We start from the raw sequence: 21279 nt of genomic DNA on the forward strand, positions 1-21279 counted from the left end.
AAATTGTTTCCCAGTTCTGTCAGTGTTCTCAGTAGTTGTTATCGGCCACGTATAATGAGGATGGTTATGATGGTGATGTTGTCGGTGCATGTTATCAGCAACATAGAGTGAGGAGGATGCTGATGATGAACGCCCTCTTCCTTTCCCTTGATAACATATGTTAATGATGCAAACTAATACGAGTACTGTCATGATTATCCCAACCACACCGATTACTATTGATAAAATCTTTACATCTGATACTTCTTTTCCATTCGATAGAGACGCAGTTGTTGCTGAAATAAAAATATGACTTTCATTGATAAATGTTCAAATGTTATCTTATTCTATCCATTATATTATATTATATTTATTACATTATGAATGATGGGTATGAAAAGCCATCTAAAATTGGTGTGAATTAAAAGTTTAAATCTAGATCTGTAATTCGAAATTATTTATCAAGGATAGGGAACAATTAGAGCATCGTGGGAACTGTGAAATGGAGTAGTTGGAATGGATGAATAAGAACTCATCATGGGACGCATCACTTCCCACTTGAATACAAAAGTTTACATTCCATGCATTTTGACGGCAATTAATATTGGCCTTGTACATGATTGGTTAAAATAGGAATGGCCTTGTACATAATTGGTTAAAATAGGAATGGCCTTGTACATAATTGGTTAAAATAGAAATGGCCTTGTACATGATTGCTGAAAATAGGAATTGCCTTGTACATGATTGGTTAAATAGGAATGGCCTTGTACATGATTGGTTAAATATGAATGACCTTGTACATGATTGGTTAAATAGGAATGGCCTTGTACATGATTGGTTAAATAGGAATGGCCTTGTACATAATTGGTTAAAATAGGAATGGCCTTGTACATAATTGGTTAAAATAGGAATGGCCTTGTACATAATTGGTTAAATAGGAATTGCCTTGTACATAAATGGTTAAAATAGGAATTGCCTTGTACATTGGTTAAAATAGGAATGGCCTTGTACATGATTGGTTAAAATAGGAATGGCCTTGTACATGATTGGTTAAAATAGGAATTGCCTTGTACATAATTGGTTAAAATAGGAATGGCCTTGTACATCATTGGTTAAAATAGGAATGGCCTTGTACATAATTGGTTAAATAGGAATGGCCTTGTACATAAATGGTTGAAATAGGAATGGTCTTGTACATGATTGGTTAAAATAGGAATGGCCTTCTACATGATTGGTTAAAATAGGAATTGCCTTGTACATGATTGGTTAAATAGGAATGCACTTGTACATGATTGGTTAAAATGGGAATGGCCTTGTACATGATTGGTTAAAATGGGAATTGCCTTGTACATAATTGGTTAAAATAGGAATGGCCTTGTACATCATTGGTTAAAATAGGAATGGCCTTGTACATAATTGGTTAAAATAGGAATGGCCTTGTACATAATTGGTTAAAATAGGAATGGCCTTGTACATAATTGGTTAAAATAGAAATGGTCTTGTACATGATTGGTTAAAATAGGAATGGCCTTCTACATGATTGGTTAAAATAGGAATTGCCTTGTACATGATTGGTTAAATAGGAATGCACTTGTACATGATTGGTTAAAATAGGAATGGCCTTGTACATGATTGGCAAAAATTGAAACGAGCTGAAATTAAATCGATCTCATTAGCCAGTTAATTCTCTGTCAGAATCATAAATTGTAAACAAACTGTTAGTTTCTGATCAGCATTTTGAAAAAAAAAAGACGCGATAAAATCAATAAACATACCGTCAACTTGGATTGAGTACGTGTATGGCGTATGAAGTCATCATTTATGTATGTTGTGTTCTGTGAGACCAATATTAAATTGCTCAACGTACCTGTCTCGCAGTTTATGCCCATATAACCAGTTCCCTCACAATCACATGTGTATGAGCCTTCTAGGTTAGTACACTTAGAATTGTGTTGACAGTACGAGTAAGTTTCACACTCGTCAATGTCTATGAAGCGAATTTACAAAACATTTAAATCAATATCGGTAAAAACTATTCACAAACTCGATCAGAATTAAAATAATATATTCAATTTTATTATTCATTGTAAGACTGTTCACAGGCTATCGAAAGATTAACTAGAAGCGACATATGTATTGCAGTTAGAACTCTTCATTGCCTATTATATGTCTGCAGTCAATAGTTCTGGTGTTATTTTACATTTTGACCGGTAACACGTGGAAAAGGTGCCCACTATGATTTGAGTATATTGTCTTGGGTTCATGCTTTCTTACCAGTTTCACAATTTGAACCATTATATCCCGTCTCCGTACAATCACAAGAATACGATCCAATAGTATTTGTGCAAAATCCACCATATTGACATACAGTACGCCTTGTTGTTGCACACTCGTCAATGTCTACAAAACAAAAACACTGTGCCATCAAGTATAATGATTTAATCGAGGAATCAAGTAACGATCACATGGTTAAATATTATGCGTTTTAAAGGCGATGGTGGTCCCATCACGCATGCCCTGGAATGCGCGTTGAAGTCCATCGATGTCTTCCAACCTTCCCAGAAATGACGCGGCACCGCGTATCTTGTTGTATGCTTTCATTCGCCCAACATTCAAAGTCACTATATTTAAGGAACCGATATCTGGCACATGAGGATAGCGACGACCTCTATCCTTTAATTTATTGTAGTAGATCAACACCTACCTGTATCACATGTATGCCCAGTATACCAAGTCTCTGTACAGTCAGACGTATAGAAGACAGATCAATACCTACCTGATCACATGTATGCCCAGTATACCCAGTCTCTGTGCAGTCACACATATAGAAGACAGATCAACACCTACCTGTATCACATATATGCCCAGTATACCAAATCTCTGTGCAGTCACACGTATAGAAGACAGATCAATACCTACCTGTATCACATGTATGCCCAGTATACCCAGTTTCTGTGCAGTCACGCTTATAGAAGACAGATCAATACCTACCTGTATCACATATATGCCCAGTATACCCAGTGTCTGTGCAGTCACATGTATAGAAGACAGATCAATACCTACCTGTATCACATATATGCCCAGTATACCCAGTCTCTGTGCAGTCACATGTATAGAAGACAGATCAATACCTACCTGTATCACATATATGCCCAGTATACCCAGTTTCTGTGCAGTCACATGTATAGAAGACAAATCAATACCTACCTGTATCACATATATGCCCAGTATACCCAGTGTCTGTGCAGCCACATGTATAGAAGACAGATCAATACCTACCTGTATCACATATATGCCCAGTATACCCAGTCTCTGTGCAGTCACACGTATAGAAGACAGATCAATACCTACCTGTATCACATGTATGCCCAGTATACCCAGTTTCTGTGCAGTCACACGTATAGAAGACAGATCAATACCTACCTGTATCACATATATGCCCAGTATACCCAGTCTCTGTGCAGTCACATGTATAGAAGACAGATCAATACCTACCTGTATCACATATATGCCCAGTATACCCTGTCTCTGTGCAGTCACACGTATAGAAGACAGATCAATATCTACCTGCATCACATATATGCCCAGTATACCCAGTCTCTGTGCAGTCACATGTATAGAAGACAGATCAACACCTACCTGTATCACATATATGCCCAGTATACCCAGTCTCTATGCAGTCACACATATAGAAGACAGATCAATATCTACCTGTATCACATGTATGCCCAGTATACCCAGTCTCTGTGCAGTCACATGTATAGAAGACAGATCAATACCTACCTGTATCACATATATGCCCAGTATACCCTGTCTCTATGCAGTCACATGTATAGAAGACAGATCAATACCTACCTGTATCACATATATGCCCAGTATACCCAGTCTCTGTGCAGTCACGTGTATATAAGACAGATCAATATCTACCTGTATCACATGTATGCCCAGTATACCCAGTCTCTGTGCAGTCACATGTATAGAAGACAGATCAATACCTACCTGTATCACATATATGCCCAGTATACCCTGTCTCTATGCAGTCACATGTATAGAAGACAGATCAACACCTACCTGTATCACATGTATGCCCAGTATACCCAGTCTCTGTGCAGTCACATGTATAGAAGACAGATCAATACCTACCTGTATCACATATATGCCCAGTATACCCAGTCTCTGTGCAGTTACATGTATAGAAGACAGATCAATACCTACCTGTATCACATGTATGCCCAGTATACCCTGTCTCTGTGCAGTCACATGTACAGAAGACAGATCAATACCTACCTGTATCACATATATGCCCAGTATACCCTGGCTCTATGCAGTCACATGTATAGAAGACAGATCAACACCTACCTGTATCACATATATGCCCAGTATACCTTGTCTCTGTGCAGTCACATGTATAGAAGACAGATCAATACCTACCTGTATCACATATATGCCCAGTATACCCAGTCTCTGTGCAGTTACATGTATAGAAGACAGATCAATACCTACCTGTATCACATGTATGCCCAGTATACCCTGTCTCTGTGCAGTCACATGTACAGAAGACAGATCAATACCTACCTGTATCACATATATGCCCAGTATACCCTGGCTCTATGCAGTCACATGTATAGAAGACAGATCAACACCTACCTGTATCACATATATGCCCAGTATACCCAGTCTCTGTGCAGTCACATGTATAGAAGACAAATCAATACCTACCTGTATCACATATATGTCCAGTATACCCAGTCTCTGTGCAGTCACATGTATAGAAGACAGATCAACACCTACCTGCATCACATGTATGCCCAGTATACCCAGTCTCTGTACAGTCAGACGTATAGAAGACAGATCAATACCTACCTGTGTCACATATATGCCCAGTATACCCAGTCTCTGTGCAGTCACATGTATAGAAGACAGATCAATACCTACCTGTATCACATATATGCCCAGTATACCCTGTCTCTGTGCAGTCACATGTATAGAAGACAGATCAACACCTACCTGTATCACATATATGCCCAGTATACCCAGTCTCTGCGCAGTCACATGTATAGAAGACAAATCAATACCTACCTGTATCACATATATGTCCAGTATACCCAGTCTCTGTGCAGTCACATGTATAGAAGACAGATCAACACCTACCTGTATCACATATATGCCCAGTATACCCAGTCTCTGTGCAGTCACATGTATAGAAGACAGATCAATATCTACCTGTTTCACATATATGCCCAGTATACCCTGTCTCTATGCATTCACACTTATAGAAGGCAGTTCAATACCTACCTGTATCACATATATGCCCAGTATACCCAGTCTCTGTGCAGTCACATGTATAGAAGACAGATCAACATCTACCTGTATCACATATATGCCCAGTATACCCAGTCTATGTGCAGTCACATGTATATAAGACAGATCAACACCTACCTGTATCACATATATGCCCAGTATACCCAGTCTCTGTGCAGTCACATGTATAGAAGACAGATCAATACCTACCTGTATCACATGTATGCCCAGTATACCCTGTCTCTATGCAGTCACACTGACAGAAGACAGATCAATACCTACCTGTATCACATGTATGCCCAGTATACCCAGTCTCTGTGCAGTCACATGTATAGAAGACAGATCAATACCTACCTGTATCACATGTATGCCCAGTATACCCTGTCTCTATGCAGTCACACTTATAGAAGACAGATCAATACCTACCTGTATCACATATATGCCCAGTATACCCAGTCTCTGTGCAGTCACATGTATAGAAGACAGATCAACACCTACCTGTATCACATATATGCCCAGTATACCCAGTCTCTGTTCAGTCACATGTATAGAAAACTGATAAATACCTACCTGTATCACATATATGCCCAGTATACCCTGTCTTTGTGCAGTCACACGTATAGAAGACAGATCAATATCTACCTGCATCACATGTATGCCCAGTATACCCAGTCTCTGTACAGTCAGACGTATAGAAGACAGATCAATACCTACCTGTGTCACATATATGCCCAGTATACCCAGTCTCTGTGCAGTCACATGTATAGAAGACAGATCAATGCCTACCTGTATCACATATATGCCCAGTATACCCTGTCTCTGTGCAGTCACATGTATAGAAGACAGATCAACACCTACCTGTATCACATATATGCCCAGTATACCCAGTCTCTGTGCAGTCACATGTATAGAAGACAAATCAATACCTACCTGTATCACATATATGTCCAGTATACCCAGTCTCTGTGCAGTCACATGTATAGAAGACAGATCAACACCTACCTGTATCACATATATGCCCAGTATACCCAGTCTCTGTGCAGTCACATGTATATAAGACAGATAAATATCTACCTGTTTCACATATATGCCCAGTATACCCAGTCTCTGTGCAGTCACATGTATAGAAGACAGATCAATACCTACCTGTATCACATGTATGCCCAGTATACCCTGTCTCTATGCATTCACACTTATAGAAGGCAGTTCAATACCTACCTGTATCACATATATGCCCAGTATACCCAGTCTCTGTGCAGTCACATGTATAGAAGACAGATCAACATCTACCTGTATCACATATATGCCCAGTATACCCAGTCTATGTGCAGTCACATGTATATAAGACAGATCAACACCTACCTGTATCACATATATGCCCAGTATACCCAGTCTCTGTGCAGTCACATGTATAGAAGACAGATCAATACCTACCTGTATCACATGTATGCCCTGTATACCCTGTCTCTATGCAGTCACACTGACAGAAGACAGATCAATACCTACCTGTATCACATATATGCCCAGTATACCCAGTCTCTGTGCAGTCACATGTATAGAAGACAGATCAATACCTACCTGTATCACATGTATGCCCAGTATACCCTGTCTCTATGCAGTCACACTTATAGAAGACAGATCAATACCTACCTGTATCACATATATGCCCAGTATACCCAGTCTCTGTGCAGTCACATGTATAGAAGACAGATCAACACCTACCTGTATCACATATATGCCCAGTATACCCAGTCTCTGTTCAGTCACATGTATAGAAAACTGATAAATACCTACCTGTATCACATATATGCCCAGTATACCCTGTCTCTGTGCAGTCACATGTATAGAAGACAGATCAACACCTACCTGTATCACATATATGCCCAGTATACCCAGTCTCTGTGCAGTCACATGTATAGAAGACAAATCAATACCTACCTGTATCACATATATGTCCAGTATACCCAGTCTCTGTGCAGTCACATGTATAGAAGACAGATCAACACCTACCTGTATCACATATATGCCCAGTATACCCAGTCTCTGTGCAGTCACATGTATATAAGACAGATAAATATCTACCTGTTTCACATATATGCCCAGTATACCCAGTCTCTGTGCAGTCACATGTATAGAAGACAGATCAATACCTACCTGTATCACATGTATGCCCAGTATACCCTGTCTCTATGCATTCACACTTATAGAAGGCAGTTCAATACCTACCTGTATCACATATATGCCCAGTATACCCAGTCTCTGTGCAGTCACATGTATAGAAGACAGATCAACATCTACCTGTATCACATATATGCCCAGTATACCCAGTCTATGTGCAGTCACATGTATATAAGACAGATCAACACCTACCTGTATCACATATATGCCCAGTATACCCAGTCTCTGTGCAGTCACATGTATAGAAGACAGATCAATACCTACCTGTATCACATGTATGCCCTGTATACCCTGTCTCTATGCAGTCACACTGACAGAAGACAGATCAATACCTACCTGTATCACATATATGCCCAGTATACCCAGTCTCTGTGCAGTCACATGTATAGAAGACAGATCAATACCTACCTGTATCACATGTATGCCCAGTATACCCTGTCTCTATGCAGTCACACTTATAGAAGACAGATCAATACCTACCTGTATCACATATATGCCCAGTATACCCAGTCTCTGTGCAGTCACATGTATAGAAGACAGATCAACACCTACCTGTATCACATATATGCCCAGTATACCCAGTCTCTGTTCAGTCACATGTATAGAAAACTGATAAATACCTACCTGTATCACATATATGCCCAGTATACCCTGTCTTTGTGCAGTCACACGTATAGAAGACAGATCAATATCTACCTGCATCACATGTATGCCCAGTATACCCAGTCTCTGTACAGTCAGACGTAAAGAAGACAGATCAATACCTACCTGTGTCACATATATGCCCAGTATACCCAGTCTCTGTGCAGTCACATGTATAGAAGACAGATCAATGCCTACCTGTATCACATATATGCCCAGTATACCCTGTCTCTGTGCAGTCACATGTATAGAAGACAGATCAACACCTACCTGTATCACATATATGCCCAGTATACCCAGTCTCTGTGCAGTCACATGTATAGAAGACAAATCAATACCTACCTGTATCACATATATGTCCAGTATACCCAGTCTCTGTGCAGTCACATGTATAGAAGACAGATCAACACCTACCTGTATCACATATATGCCCAGTATACCCAGTCTCTGTGCAGTCACATGTATAGAAGACAGATCAATATCTACCTGTTTCACATATATGCCCAGTATACCCAGTCTCTGTGCAGTCACATGTATAGAAGACAGATCAATACCTACCTGTATCACATGTATGCCCAGTATACCCTGTCTCTATGCATTCACACTTATAGAAGGCAGTTCAATACCTACCTGTATCACATATATGCCCAGTATACCCAGTCTCTGTGCAGTCACATGTATAGAAGACAGATCAACATCTACCTGTATCACATATATGCCCAGTATACCCAGTCTATGTGCAGTCACATGTATATAAGACAGATCAACACCTACCTGTATCACATATAATAATAATAATAATCTTTATTGAAACCGTATCCCGGAGTGGGATCTTAGTTGAAAATACAATAAAGTAATACAAAAAAGATAAAAAATAACACAAGACATTCAAAGACAATAGAAAATAAAAAATAAAATTAAATTATTTGGCGGTTGGTTGAGGCAACTGGCATTTTAAGATTTTTTCTTGTCGTAATTTGAAACAAGTGTGGATGAATTTTCCTAGTTCAATGATTGTTTTGTCATTTTTAATTTTTAGTATATTTGTAAGTTTTTCGTCATCCGTCCCCAAGTTGCTTATATTGTATTTAATATTCTTGATCATGATTTCTCGTTCCTTCTTGTATAAATCACAATTGAGAAGAAAATGTTTTTCGTTTTCAATTTCCTGTTTGTCACAAACTGGGCAAATTCGGTCCTCCGCTAAAATGTTATTATATCTGCCCCTTTCGATTTGAAGGGTATGAGCACTTATTCTGAGTTTTGTCATAGCTGCTCTATGATTTGGATTTTTGATTGTGGTGAGATATTTTTCATATGCAAATTCTGTTTTAATTTTCCTATAGGTTCGTAACTTGTTTTTATGGTTTTTACCTTTATTGTCATCGTGTAATGTTTCTGTACTATGTATTTCAAAGGATTGTTCTAGTTTGCGCGTTACTGTTTCAGTGATTTGTTTTTCATCAAGAGATTTATGGTTTTCCCAAATATTTCCCATATTTAAATTTTCTAAAATTTGTTTTATGTCTGTTACCCAGTTGTCTTTTCCTTTTTTATCAAGATGTATCCCAAGATTGTAAGCTTCATGTACTAGCGAATTTGGGTTAGAATTATTAATTTTGATCCAATATTTGATCATATATTTTAAGCTTGATGCTAGGAGAGGATATCTTCCCAACTCTAGTAGGCTTGCCAAATTACTTGCTTTGCTATTTACTTTTAGAAGGTATTTGCAGAAATGTATTTGTACTTTTTCCATTGGTGTTGACAGATTTGCCATTAGATGCGATTTATTGATGTTCTCGCTCGTCCAAATTTCACTGCAGTAAAGCATAATTGGTTTTACAATTGCATATATGCCCAGTATACCCAGTCTCTGTGCAGTCACATGTATAGAAGACAGATCAATACCTACCTGTATCACATGTATGCCCAGTATACCCTGTCTCTATGCAGTCACACTGACAGAAGACAGATCAATACCTACCTGTATCACATGTATGCCCAGTATACCCAGTCTCTGTGCAGTCACATGTATAGAAGACATATCAATACCTACCTGTATCACATGTATGCCCAGTATACCCAGTCTCTGTGCAGTCACACGTATAGAAGACAGATCAATATCTACCTGCATCACATATATGCCCAGTACACCCAGTGTCTGTGCAGTCACATGTATAGAAGACAGATCAACACCTACCTGCATCACATATATGCCCAGTATACCCAGTCTCTGTGCAGTCACATGTATAGAAGACAGATCAACACCTACCTGTATCACATATATGCCCAGTATACCCAGTCTCTGTGCAGTCACATGTATAGAAGACAGATCAATACCTACCTGTATCACATGTATGCCCAGTATACCCAGTCTCTGTGCAGTCACGTGTATAGAAGACAGATCAATACCTACCTGTATCACATTTATGCCCAGTATAGCCTGTCTCTGTGCAGTCACACATATAGAAGACAGATCAATATCTACCTGTATCACATATATGCCCAGTATACCCAGTCTCTGTGCAGTCACATGTATAGAAGACAGATCAATACCTACCTGTATCACATGTATGCCCAGTATACCCTGTCTCTATGCAGTCACACTTATAGAAGACAGATCAATACCTACCTGTATCACATATATGCCCAGTATACCCAGTCTCTGTGCAGTCACATGTATAGAAGACAGATCAACACCTACCTGTATCACATATATGCCCAGTATACCCAGTCTCTGTTCAGTCACATGTATAGAAAACTGATCAATACCTACCTGTATCACATATATGCCCAGTATACCCTGTCTTTGTGCAGTCACACGTATAGAAGACAGATCAATATCTACCTGCATCACATGTACGCCCAGTATACCCAGTCTCTGTACAGTCAGACGTATAGAAGACAGATCAATACCTACCTGTGTCACATATATGCCCAGTATACCCAGTCTCTGTGCAGTCACATGTATAGAAGACAGATCAATACCTACCTGTATCACATATATGCCCAGTATACCCTGTCTCTGTGCAGTCACATGTATAGAAGACAGATCAACACCTACCTGTATCACATATATGCCCAGTATACCCAGTCTCTGTGCAGTCACATGTATAGAAGACAAATCAATACCTACCTGTATCACATATATGTCCAGTATACCCAGTCTCTGTGCAGTCACATGTATAGAAGACAGATCAACACCTACCTGTATCACATATATGCCCAGTATACCCAGTCTCTGTGCAGTCACATGTATAGAAGACAGATCAATATCTACCTGTTTCACATATATGCCCAGTATACCCAGTCTCTGTGCAGTCACATGTATAGAAGACAGATCAATACCTACCTGTATCACATGTATGCCCAGTATACCCTGTCTCTATGCATTCACACTTATAGAAGGCAGTTCAATACCTACCTGTATCACATATATGCCCAGTATACCCAGTCTCTGTGCAGTCACATGTATAGAAGACAAATCAATACCTACCTGTATCACATGTATGCCCAGTATACCCAGTCTCTGTGCAGTCACATGTATAGAAGACAGATCAACACCTACCTGTATCACATATATGCCCAGTATACCTTGTCTCTGTGCAGTCACATGTATAGAAGACAGATCAATACCTACCTGTATCACATGTATGCCCAGTATACCCTGTCTCTGTTCAGTCACATGTATAGAAGACAGATCAACACCTACCTGTATCACATATATGCCCAGTATACCCAGTCTCTGTGCAGTCACATGTATAGAAGACAGATCAATACCTACCTGTATCACATGTATGCCCAGTATACCCAGTCTCTGTGCAGTCACGTGTATAGAAGACAGATCAATACCTACCTGTATCACATGTATGCCCAGTATAGCCTGTCTCTGTGCAGTCACACATATAGAAGACAGATCAACACCTACCTGTATCACATATATGCCCAGTATACCCAGTCTTTGTGTAGTCACATGTATAGAAGACACATCAATATCTACCTGTATCACATATATGCCCAGTATACCCATTCTCTGTGCAGTCACATGTATAGAAGACAGATCAATACATACCTGTATCACATATATGCCTAGTATACCCAGTCTCTGTGCAGTCACACGTATAGAAGACAGATCAACACCTACCTGTATCACATATATGCCCAGTATACCCAGTCTCTGTGCAGTCACATGTATAGAAGACAGATCAATATCTACCTGTATCACATATATGCCCAGTATACCCAGTCTCTGTGCAGTCACATGTATAGAAGACAGATCAATACCTACCTGTATCACATGTATGCCCAGTATACCCTGTCTCTATGCAGTCACACTTATAGAAGACAGATCAATACCTACCTGTATCACATATATGCCCAGTATACCCAGTCTCTGTGCAGTCACATGTATAGAAGACAGATCAACACCTACCTGTATCACATATATGCCCAGTATACCCAGTCTCTGTTCAGTCACATGTATAGAAAACTGATAAATACCTACCTGTATCACATATATGCCCAGTATACCCTGTCTTTGTGCAGTCACACGTATAGAAGACAGATCAATATCTACCTGCATCACATGTATGCCCAGTATACCCAGTCTCTGTACAGTCAGACGTATAGAAGACAGATCAATACCTACCTGTGTCACATATATGCCCAGTATACCCAGTCTCTGTGCAGTCACATGTATAGAAGACAGATCAATACCTACCTGTATCACATATATGCCCAGTATACCCTGTCTCTGTGCAGTCACATGTATAGAAGACAGATCAACACCTACCTGTATCACATATATGCCCAGTATACCCAGTCTCTGTGCAGTCACATGTATAGAAGACAAATCAATACCTACCTGTATCACATATATGTCCAGTATACCCAGTCTCTGTGCAGTCACATGTATAGAAGACAGATCAACACCTACCTGCATCACATGTATGCCCAGTATACCCAGTCTCTGTACAGTCAGACGTATAGAAGACAGATCAATACCTACCTGTGTCACATATATGCCCAGTATACCCAGTCTCTGTGCAGTCACATGTATAGAAGACAGATCAATACCTACCTGTATCACATATATGCCCAGTATACCCTGTCTCTGTGCAGTCACATGTATAGAAGACAGATCAACACCTACCTGTATCACATATATGCCCAGTATACCCAGTCTCTGCGCAGTCACATGTATAGAAGACAAATCAATACCTACCTGTATCACATATATGTCCAGTATACCCAGTCTCTGTGCAGTCACATGTATAGAAGACAGATCAACACCTACCTGTATCACATATATGCCCAGTATACCCAGTCTCTGTGCAGTCACATGTATAGAAGACAGATCAATATCTACCTGTTTCACATATATGCCCAGTATACCCTGTCTCTATGCATTCACACTTATAGAAGGCAGTTCAATACCTACCTGTATCACATATATGCCCAGTATACCCAGTCTCTGTGCAGTCACATGTATAGAAGACAGATCAACATCTACCTGTATCACATATATGCCCAGTATACCCAGTCTATGTGCAGTCACATGTATATAAGACAGATCAACACCTACCTGTATCACATATATGCCCAGTATACCCAGTCTCTGTGCAGTCACATGTATAGAAGACAGATCAATACCTACCTGTATCACATGTATGCCCAGTATACCCTGTCTCTATGCAGTCACACTGACAGAAGACAGATCAATACCTACCTGTATCACATGTATGCCCAGTATACCCAGTCTCTGTGCAGTCACATGTATAGAAGACAGATCAATACCTACCTGTATCACATGTATGCCCAGTATACCCTGTCTCTATGCAGTCACACTTATAGAAGACAGATCAATACCTACCTGTATCACATATATGCCCAGTATACCCAGTCTCTGTGCAGTCACATGTATAGAAGACAGATCAACACCTACCTGTATCACATATATGCCCAGTATACCCAGTCTCTGTTCAGTCACATGTATAGAAAACTGATAAATACCTACCTGTATCACATATATGCCCAGTATACCCTGTCTTTGTGCAGTCACACGTATAGAAGACAGATCAATATCTACCTGCATCACATGTATGCCCAGTATACCCAGTCTCTGTACAGTCAGACGTATAGAAGACAGATCAATACCTACCTGTGTCACATATATGCCCAGTATACCCAGTCTCTGTGCAGTCACATGTATAGAAGACAGATCAATGCCTACCTGTATCACATATATGCCCAGTATACCCTGTCTCTGTGCAGTCACATGTATAGAAGACAGATCAACACCTACCTGTATCACATATATGCCCAGTATACCCAGTCTCTGTGCAGTCACATGTATAGAAGACAAATCAATACCTACCTGTATCACATATATGTCCAGTATACCCAGTCTCTGTGCAGTCACATGTATAGAAGACAGATCAACACCTACCTGTATCACATATATGCCCAGTATACCCAGTCTCTGTGCAGTCACATGTATATAAGACAGATAAATATCTACCTGTTTCACATATATGCCCAGTATACCCAGTCTCTGTGCAGTCACATGTATAGAAGACAGATCAATACCTACCTGTATCACATGTATGCCCAGTATACCCTGTCTCTATGCATTCACACTTATAGAAGGCAGTTCAATACCTACCTGTATCACATATATGCCCAGTATACCCAGTCTCTGTGCAGTCACATGTATAGAAGACAGATCAACATCTACCTGTATCACATATATGCCCAGTATACCCAGTCTATGTGCAGTCACATGTATATAAGACAGATCAACACCTACCTGTATCACATATATGCCCAGTATACCCAGTCTCTGTGCAGTCACATGTATAGAAGACAGATCAATACCTACCTGTATCACATGTATGCCCTGTATACCCTGTCTCTATGCAGTCACACTGACAGAAGACAGATCAATACCTACCTGTATCACATATATGCCCAGTATACCCAGTCTCTGTGCAGTCACATGTATAGAAGACAGATCAATACCTACCTGTATCACATGTATGCCCAGTATACCCTGTCTCTATGCAGTCACACTTATAGAAGACAGATCAATACCTACCTGTATCACATATATGCCCAGTATACCCAGTCTCTGTGCAGTCACATGTATAGAAGACAGATCAACACCTACCTGTATCACATATATGCCCAGTATACCCAGTCTCTGTTCAGTCACATGTATAGAAAACTGATAAATACCTACCTGTATCACATATATGCCCAGTATACCCTGTCTCTGTGCAGTCACATGTATAGAAGACAGATCAACACCTACCTGTATCACATATATGCCCAGTATACCCAGTCTCTGTGCAGTCACATGTATAGAAGACAAATCAATACCTACCTGTATCACATATATGTCCAGTATACCCAGTCTCTGTGCAGTCACATGTATAGAAGACAGATCAACACCTACCTGTATCACATATATGCCCAGTATACCCAGTCTCTGTGCAGTCACATGTATATAAGACAGATAAATATCTACCTGTTTCACATATATGCCCAGTATACCCAGTCTCTGTGCAGTCACATGTATAGAAGACAGATCAATACCTACCTGTATCACATGTATGCCCAGTATACCCTGTCTCTATGCATTCACACTTATAGAAGGCAGTTCAATACCTACCTGTATCACATATATGCCCAGTATACCCAGTCTCTGTGCAGTCACATGTATAGAAGACAGATCAACATCTACCTGTATCACATATATGCCCAGTATACCCAGTCTATGTGCAGTCACATGTATATAAGACAGATCAACACCTACCTGTATCACATATATGCCCAGTATACCCAGTCTCTGTGCAGTCACATGTATAGAAGACAGATCAATACCTACCTGTATCACATGTATGCCCTGTATACCCTGTCTCTATGCAGTCACACTGACAGAAGACAGATCAATACCTACCTGTATCACATATATGCCCAGTATACCCAGTCTCTGTGCAGTCACATGTATAGAAGACAGATCAATACCTACCTGTATCACATGTATGCCCAGTATACCCTGTCTCTATGCAGTCACACTTATAGAAGACAGATCAATACCTACCTGTATCACATATATGCCCAGTATACCCAGTCTCTGTGCAGTCACATGTATAGAAGACAGATCAACACCTACCTGTATCACATATATGCCCAGTATACCCAGTCTCTGTTCAGTCACATGTATAGAAAACTGATAAATACCTACCTGTATCACATATATGCCCAGTATACCCTGTCTTTGTGCAGTCACACGTATAGAAGACAGATCAATATCTACCTGCATCACATGTATGCCCAGTATACCCAGTCTCTGTACAGTCAGACGTAAAGAAGACAGATCAATACCTACCTGTGTCACATATATGCCCAGTATACCCAGTCTCTGTGCAGTCACATGTATAGAAGACAGATCAATGCCTACCTGTATCACATATATGCCCAGTATACCCTGTCTCTGTGCAGTCACATGTATAGAAGACAGATCAACACCTACCTGTATCACATATATGCCCAGTATACCCAGTCTCTGTGCAGTCACATGTATAGAAGACAAATCAATACCTACCTGTATCACATATATGTCCAGTATACCCAGTCTCTGTGCAGTCACATGTATAGAAGACAGATCAACACCTACCTGTATCACATATATGCCCAGTATACCCAGTCTCTGTGCAGTCACATGTATAGAAGACAGATCAATATCTACCTGTTTCACATATATGCCCAGTATACCCAGTCTCTGTGCAGTCACATGTATAGAAGACAGATCAATACCTACCTGTATCACATGTATGCCCAGTATACCCTGTCTCTATGCATTCACACTTATAGAAGGCAGTTCAATACCTACCTGTATCACATATATGCCCAGTATACCCAGTCTCTGTGCAGTCACATGTATAGAAGACAGATCAACATCTACCTGTATCACATATATGCCCAGTATACCCAGTCTATGTGCAGTCACATGTATATAAGACAGATCAACACCTACCTGTATCACATATAATAATAATAATAATCTTTATTGAAACCGTATCCCGGAGTGGGATCTTAGTTGAAAATACAATAAAGTAATACAAAAAAGATAAAAAATAACACAAGACATTCAAAGACAATAGAAAATAAAAAATAAAATTAAATTATTTGGCGGTTGGTTGAGGCAACTGGCATTTTAAGATTTTTTCTTGTCGTAATTTGAAACAAGTGTGGATGAATTTTCCTAGTTCAATGATTGTTTTGTCATTTTTAATTTTTAGTATATTTGTAAGTTTTTCGTCATCCGTCCCCAAGTTGCTTATATTGTATTTAATATTCTTGATCATGATTTCTCGTTCCTTCTTGTATAAATCACAATTGAGAAGAAAATGTTTTTCGTTTTCAATTTCCTGTTTGTCACAAACTGGGCAAATTCGGTCCTCCGCTAAAATGTTATTATATCTGCCCCTTTCGATTTGAAGGGTATGAGCACTTATTCTGAGTTTTGTCATAGCTGCTCTATGATTTGGATTTTTGATTGTGGTGAGATATTTTTCATATGCAAATTCTGTTTTAATTTTCCTATAGGTTCGTAACTTGTTTTTATGGTTTTTACCTTTATTGTCATCGTGTAATGTTTCTGTACTATGTATTTCAAAGGATTGTTCTAGTTTGCGCGTTACTGTTTCAGTGATTTGTTTTTCATCAAGAGATTTATGGTTTTCCCAAATATTTCCCATATTTAAATTTTCTAAAATTTGTTTTATGTCTGTTACCCAGTTGTCTTTTCCTTTTTTATCAAGATGTATCCCAAGATTGTAAGCTTCATGTACTAGCGAATTTGGGTTAGAATTATTAATTTTGATCCAATATTTGATCATATATTTTAAGCTTGATGCTAGGAGAGGATATCTTCCCAACTCTAGTAGGCTTGCCAAATTACTTGCTTTGCTATTTACTTTTAGAAGGTATTTGCAGAAATGTATTTGTACTTTTTCCATTGGTGTTGACAGATTTGCCATTAGATGCGATTTATTGATGTTCTCGCTCGTCCAAATTTCACTGCAGTAAAGCATAATTGGTTTTACAATTGCATATATGCCCAGTATACCCAGTCTCTGTGCAGTCACATGTATAGAAGACAGATCAATACCTACCTGTATCACATGTATGCCCAGTATACCCTGTCTCTATGCAGTCACACTGACAGAAGACAGATCAATACCTACCTGTATCACATGTATGCCCAGTATACCCAGTCTCTGTGCAGTCACATGTATAGAAGACATATCAATACCTACCTGTATCACATGTATGCCCAGTATACCCAGTCTCTGTGCAGTCACACGTATAGAAGACAGATCAATATCTACCTGCATCACATATATGCCCAGTACACCCAGTGTCTGTGCAGTCACATGTATAGAAGACAGATCAACACCTACCTGCATCACATATATGCCCAGTATACCCAGTCTCTGTGCAGTCACATGTATAGAAGACAGATCAACACCTACCTGTATCACATATATGCCCAGTATACCCAGTCTCTGTGCAGTCACATGTATAGAAGACAGATCAATACCTACCTGTATCACATGTATGCCCAGTATACCCAGTCTCTGTGCAGTCACGTGTATAGAAGACAGATCAATACCTACCTGTATCACATTTATGCCCAGTATAGCCTGTCTCTGTGCAGTCACACATATAGAAGACAGATCAATATCTACCTGTATCACATATATGCCCAGTATACCCAGTCTCTGTGCAGTCACATGTATAGAAGACAGATCAATACCTACCTGTATCACATGTATGCCCAGTATACCCTGTCTCTATGCAGTCACACTTATAGAAGACAGATCAATACCTACCTGTATCACATATATGCCCAGTATACCCAGTCTCTGTGCAGTCACATGTATAGAAGACAGATCAACACCTACCTGTATCACATATATGCCCAGTATACCCAGTCTCTGTTCAGTCACATGTATAGAAAACTGATCAATACCTACCTGTATCACATATATGCCCAGTATACCCTGTCTTTGTGCAGTCACACGTATAGAAGACAGATCAATATCTACCTGCATCACATGTACGCCCAGTATACCCAGTCTCTGTACAGTCAGACGTATAGAAGACAGATCAATACCTACCTGTGTCACATATATGCCCAGTATACCCAGTCTCTGTGCAGTCACATGTATAGAAGACAGATCAATACCTACCTGTATCACATATATGCCCAGTATACCCTGTCTCTGTGCAGTCACATGTATAGAAGACAGATCAACACCTACCTGTATCACATATATGCCCAGTATACCCAGTCTCTGTGCAGTCACATGTATAGAAGACAAATCAATACCTACCTGTATCACATATATGTCCAGTATACCCAGTCTCTGTGCAGTCACATGTATAGAAGACAGATCAACACCTACCTGTATCACATATATGCCCAGTATACCCAGTCTCTGTGCAGTCACATGTATAGAAGACAGATCAATATCTACCTGTTTCACATATATGCCCAGTATACCCAGTCTCTGTGCAGTCACATGTATAGAAGACAGATCAATACCTACCTGTATCACATGTATGCCCAGTATACCCTGTCTCTATGCATTCACACTTATAGAAGGCAGTTCAATACCTACCTGTATCACATATATGCCCAGTATACCCAGTCTCTGTGCAGTCACATGTATAGAAGACAGATCAACATCTACCTGTATCACATATATGCCCAGTATACCCAGTCTCTGTGCAGTCACATGTATAGAAGACAGATCAATACCTACCTGTATCACATGTATGCCCAGTATACCCTGTCTCTATGCATTCACACTTATAGAAGGCAGTTCAATACCTACCTGTATCACATATATGCCCAGTATACCCAGTCTCTGTGCAGTCACATGTATAGAAGACAGATCAACATCTACCTGTATCACATATATGCCCAGTATACCCAGTCTCTGTGCAGTCACATGTATATAAGACAGATCAACACCTACCTGTATCACATATATGCCCAGTATACCCAGTCTCTGTGCAGTCACACATATAGAAGACAGATCAATATCTACCTGTATCACATATATGCCCAGTATACCCAGTCTCTGTGCAGTCACATGTATAGAAGACATATCAATACCTACCTGTATCACATGTATGCCCAGTATACCCAATCTCTGTGCAGTCACACGTATAGAAGACAGATCAATATCTACCTGCATCACATATATGCCCAGTACACCCAGTCTCTGTGCAGTCACACGTATAGAAGACAGATCAATATCTACCTGTATCACATATATGCCCAGTATACCCAGTCTCTGTGCAGTCACACGTATAGAAGACAGATCAATATCTACCTGTATCACATATATGCCCAGTATACCCAGTCTCTGTGCAGTCACATGTATAGAAGACAGACCAATATCTACCTGTATCACATATATGCCCAGTATACCCAGTTTCTGTGCAGTCACACATATAGAAGACAGATCAATATCTACCTGTATCACATATATGCCCAGTATACCCAGTCTCTGTGCAGTCACATGTATATAAGACAGATCAACACCTACCTGTATCACATATATGCCCAGTATACCCAGTCTCTGTGCAGTCACATGTATAGAAGACAGATCAATACCTACCTGTATCACATGTATGCCCTGTATACCCTGTCTCTATGCAGTCACACTGACAGAAGACAGATCAATACCTACCTGTATCACATATATGCCCAGTATACCCAGTCTCTGTGCAGTCACATGTATAGAAGACAGATCAATACCTACCTGTATCACATGTATGCCCAGTATACCCTGTCTCTATGCAGTCACACTTATAGAAGACAGATCAATACCTACCTGTATCACATATATGCCCAGTATACCCAGTCTCTGTGCAGTCACATGTATAGAAGACAGATCAACACCTACCTGTATCACATATATGCCCAGTATACCCAGTCTCTGTTCAGTCACATGTATAGAAAACTGATAAATACCTACCTGTATCACATATATGCCCAGTATACCCTGTCTTTGTGCAGTCACACGTATAGAAGACAGATCAATATCTACCTGCATCACATGTATGCCCAGTATACCCAGTCTCTGTACAGTC

The 21279-nt window shown here is 39.8% G+C and overlaps 1 protein-coding gene across 1 annotated transcript in view; it reads right to left on the bottom strand.

The window, feature by feature from the left end:
* Nucleotides 1–230: 230 nt before the first annotated feature.
* LOC146729845 (uncharacterized) overlaps nucleotides 231–21279 on the bottom strand; it is a 29033-nt gene continuing 7984 nt past the window's right edge. The window contains exons 3-4 of the mRNA XM_085495120.1: nucleotides 2254–2379; nucleotides 231–275 (exon numbers count right to left, since the gene is read on the bottom strand). Coding sequence (XP_085351246.1) covers nucleotides 231–275; nucleotides 2254–2379 — 171 coding nt within the window. The remainder of the gene's footprint in view (nucleotides 276–2253; nucleotides 2380–21279) is intronic.

The sequence above is a fragment of the Saccoglossus kowalevskii genome, chromosome 21 (genome assembly GCF_978046115.1).
Source record: "Saccoglossus kowalevskii chromosome 21, keSacKowa6.1, whole genome shotgun sequence".
Lineage (NCBI taxonomy): Eukaryota > Metazoa > Hemichordata > Enteropneusta > Harrimaniidae > Saccoglossus > Saccoglossus kowalevskii.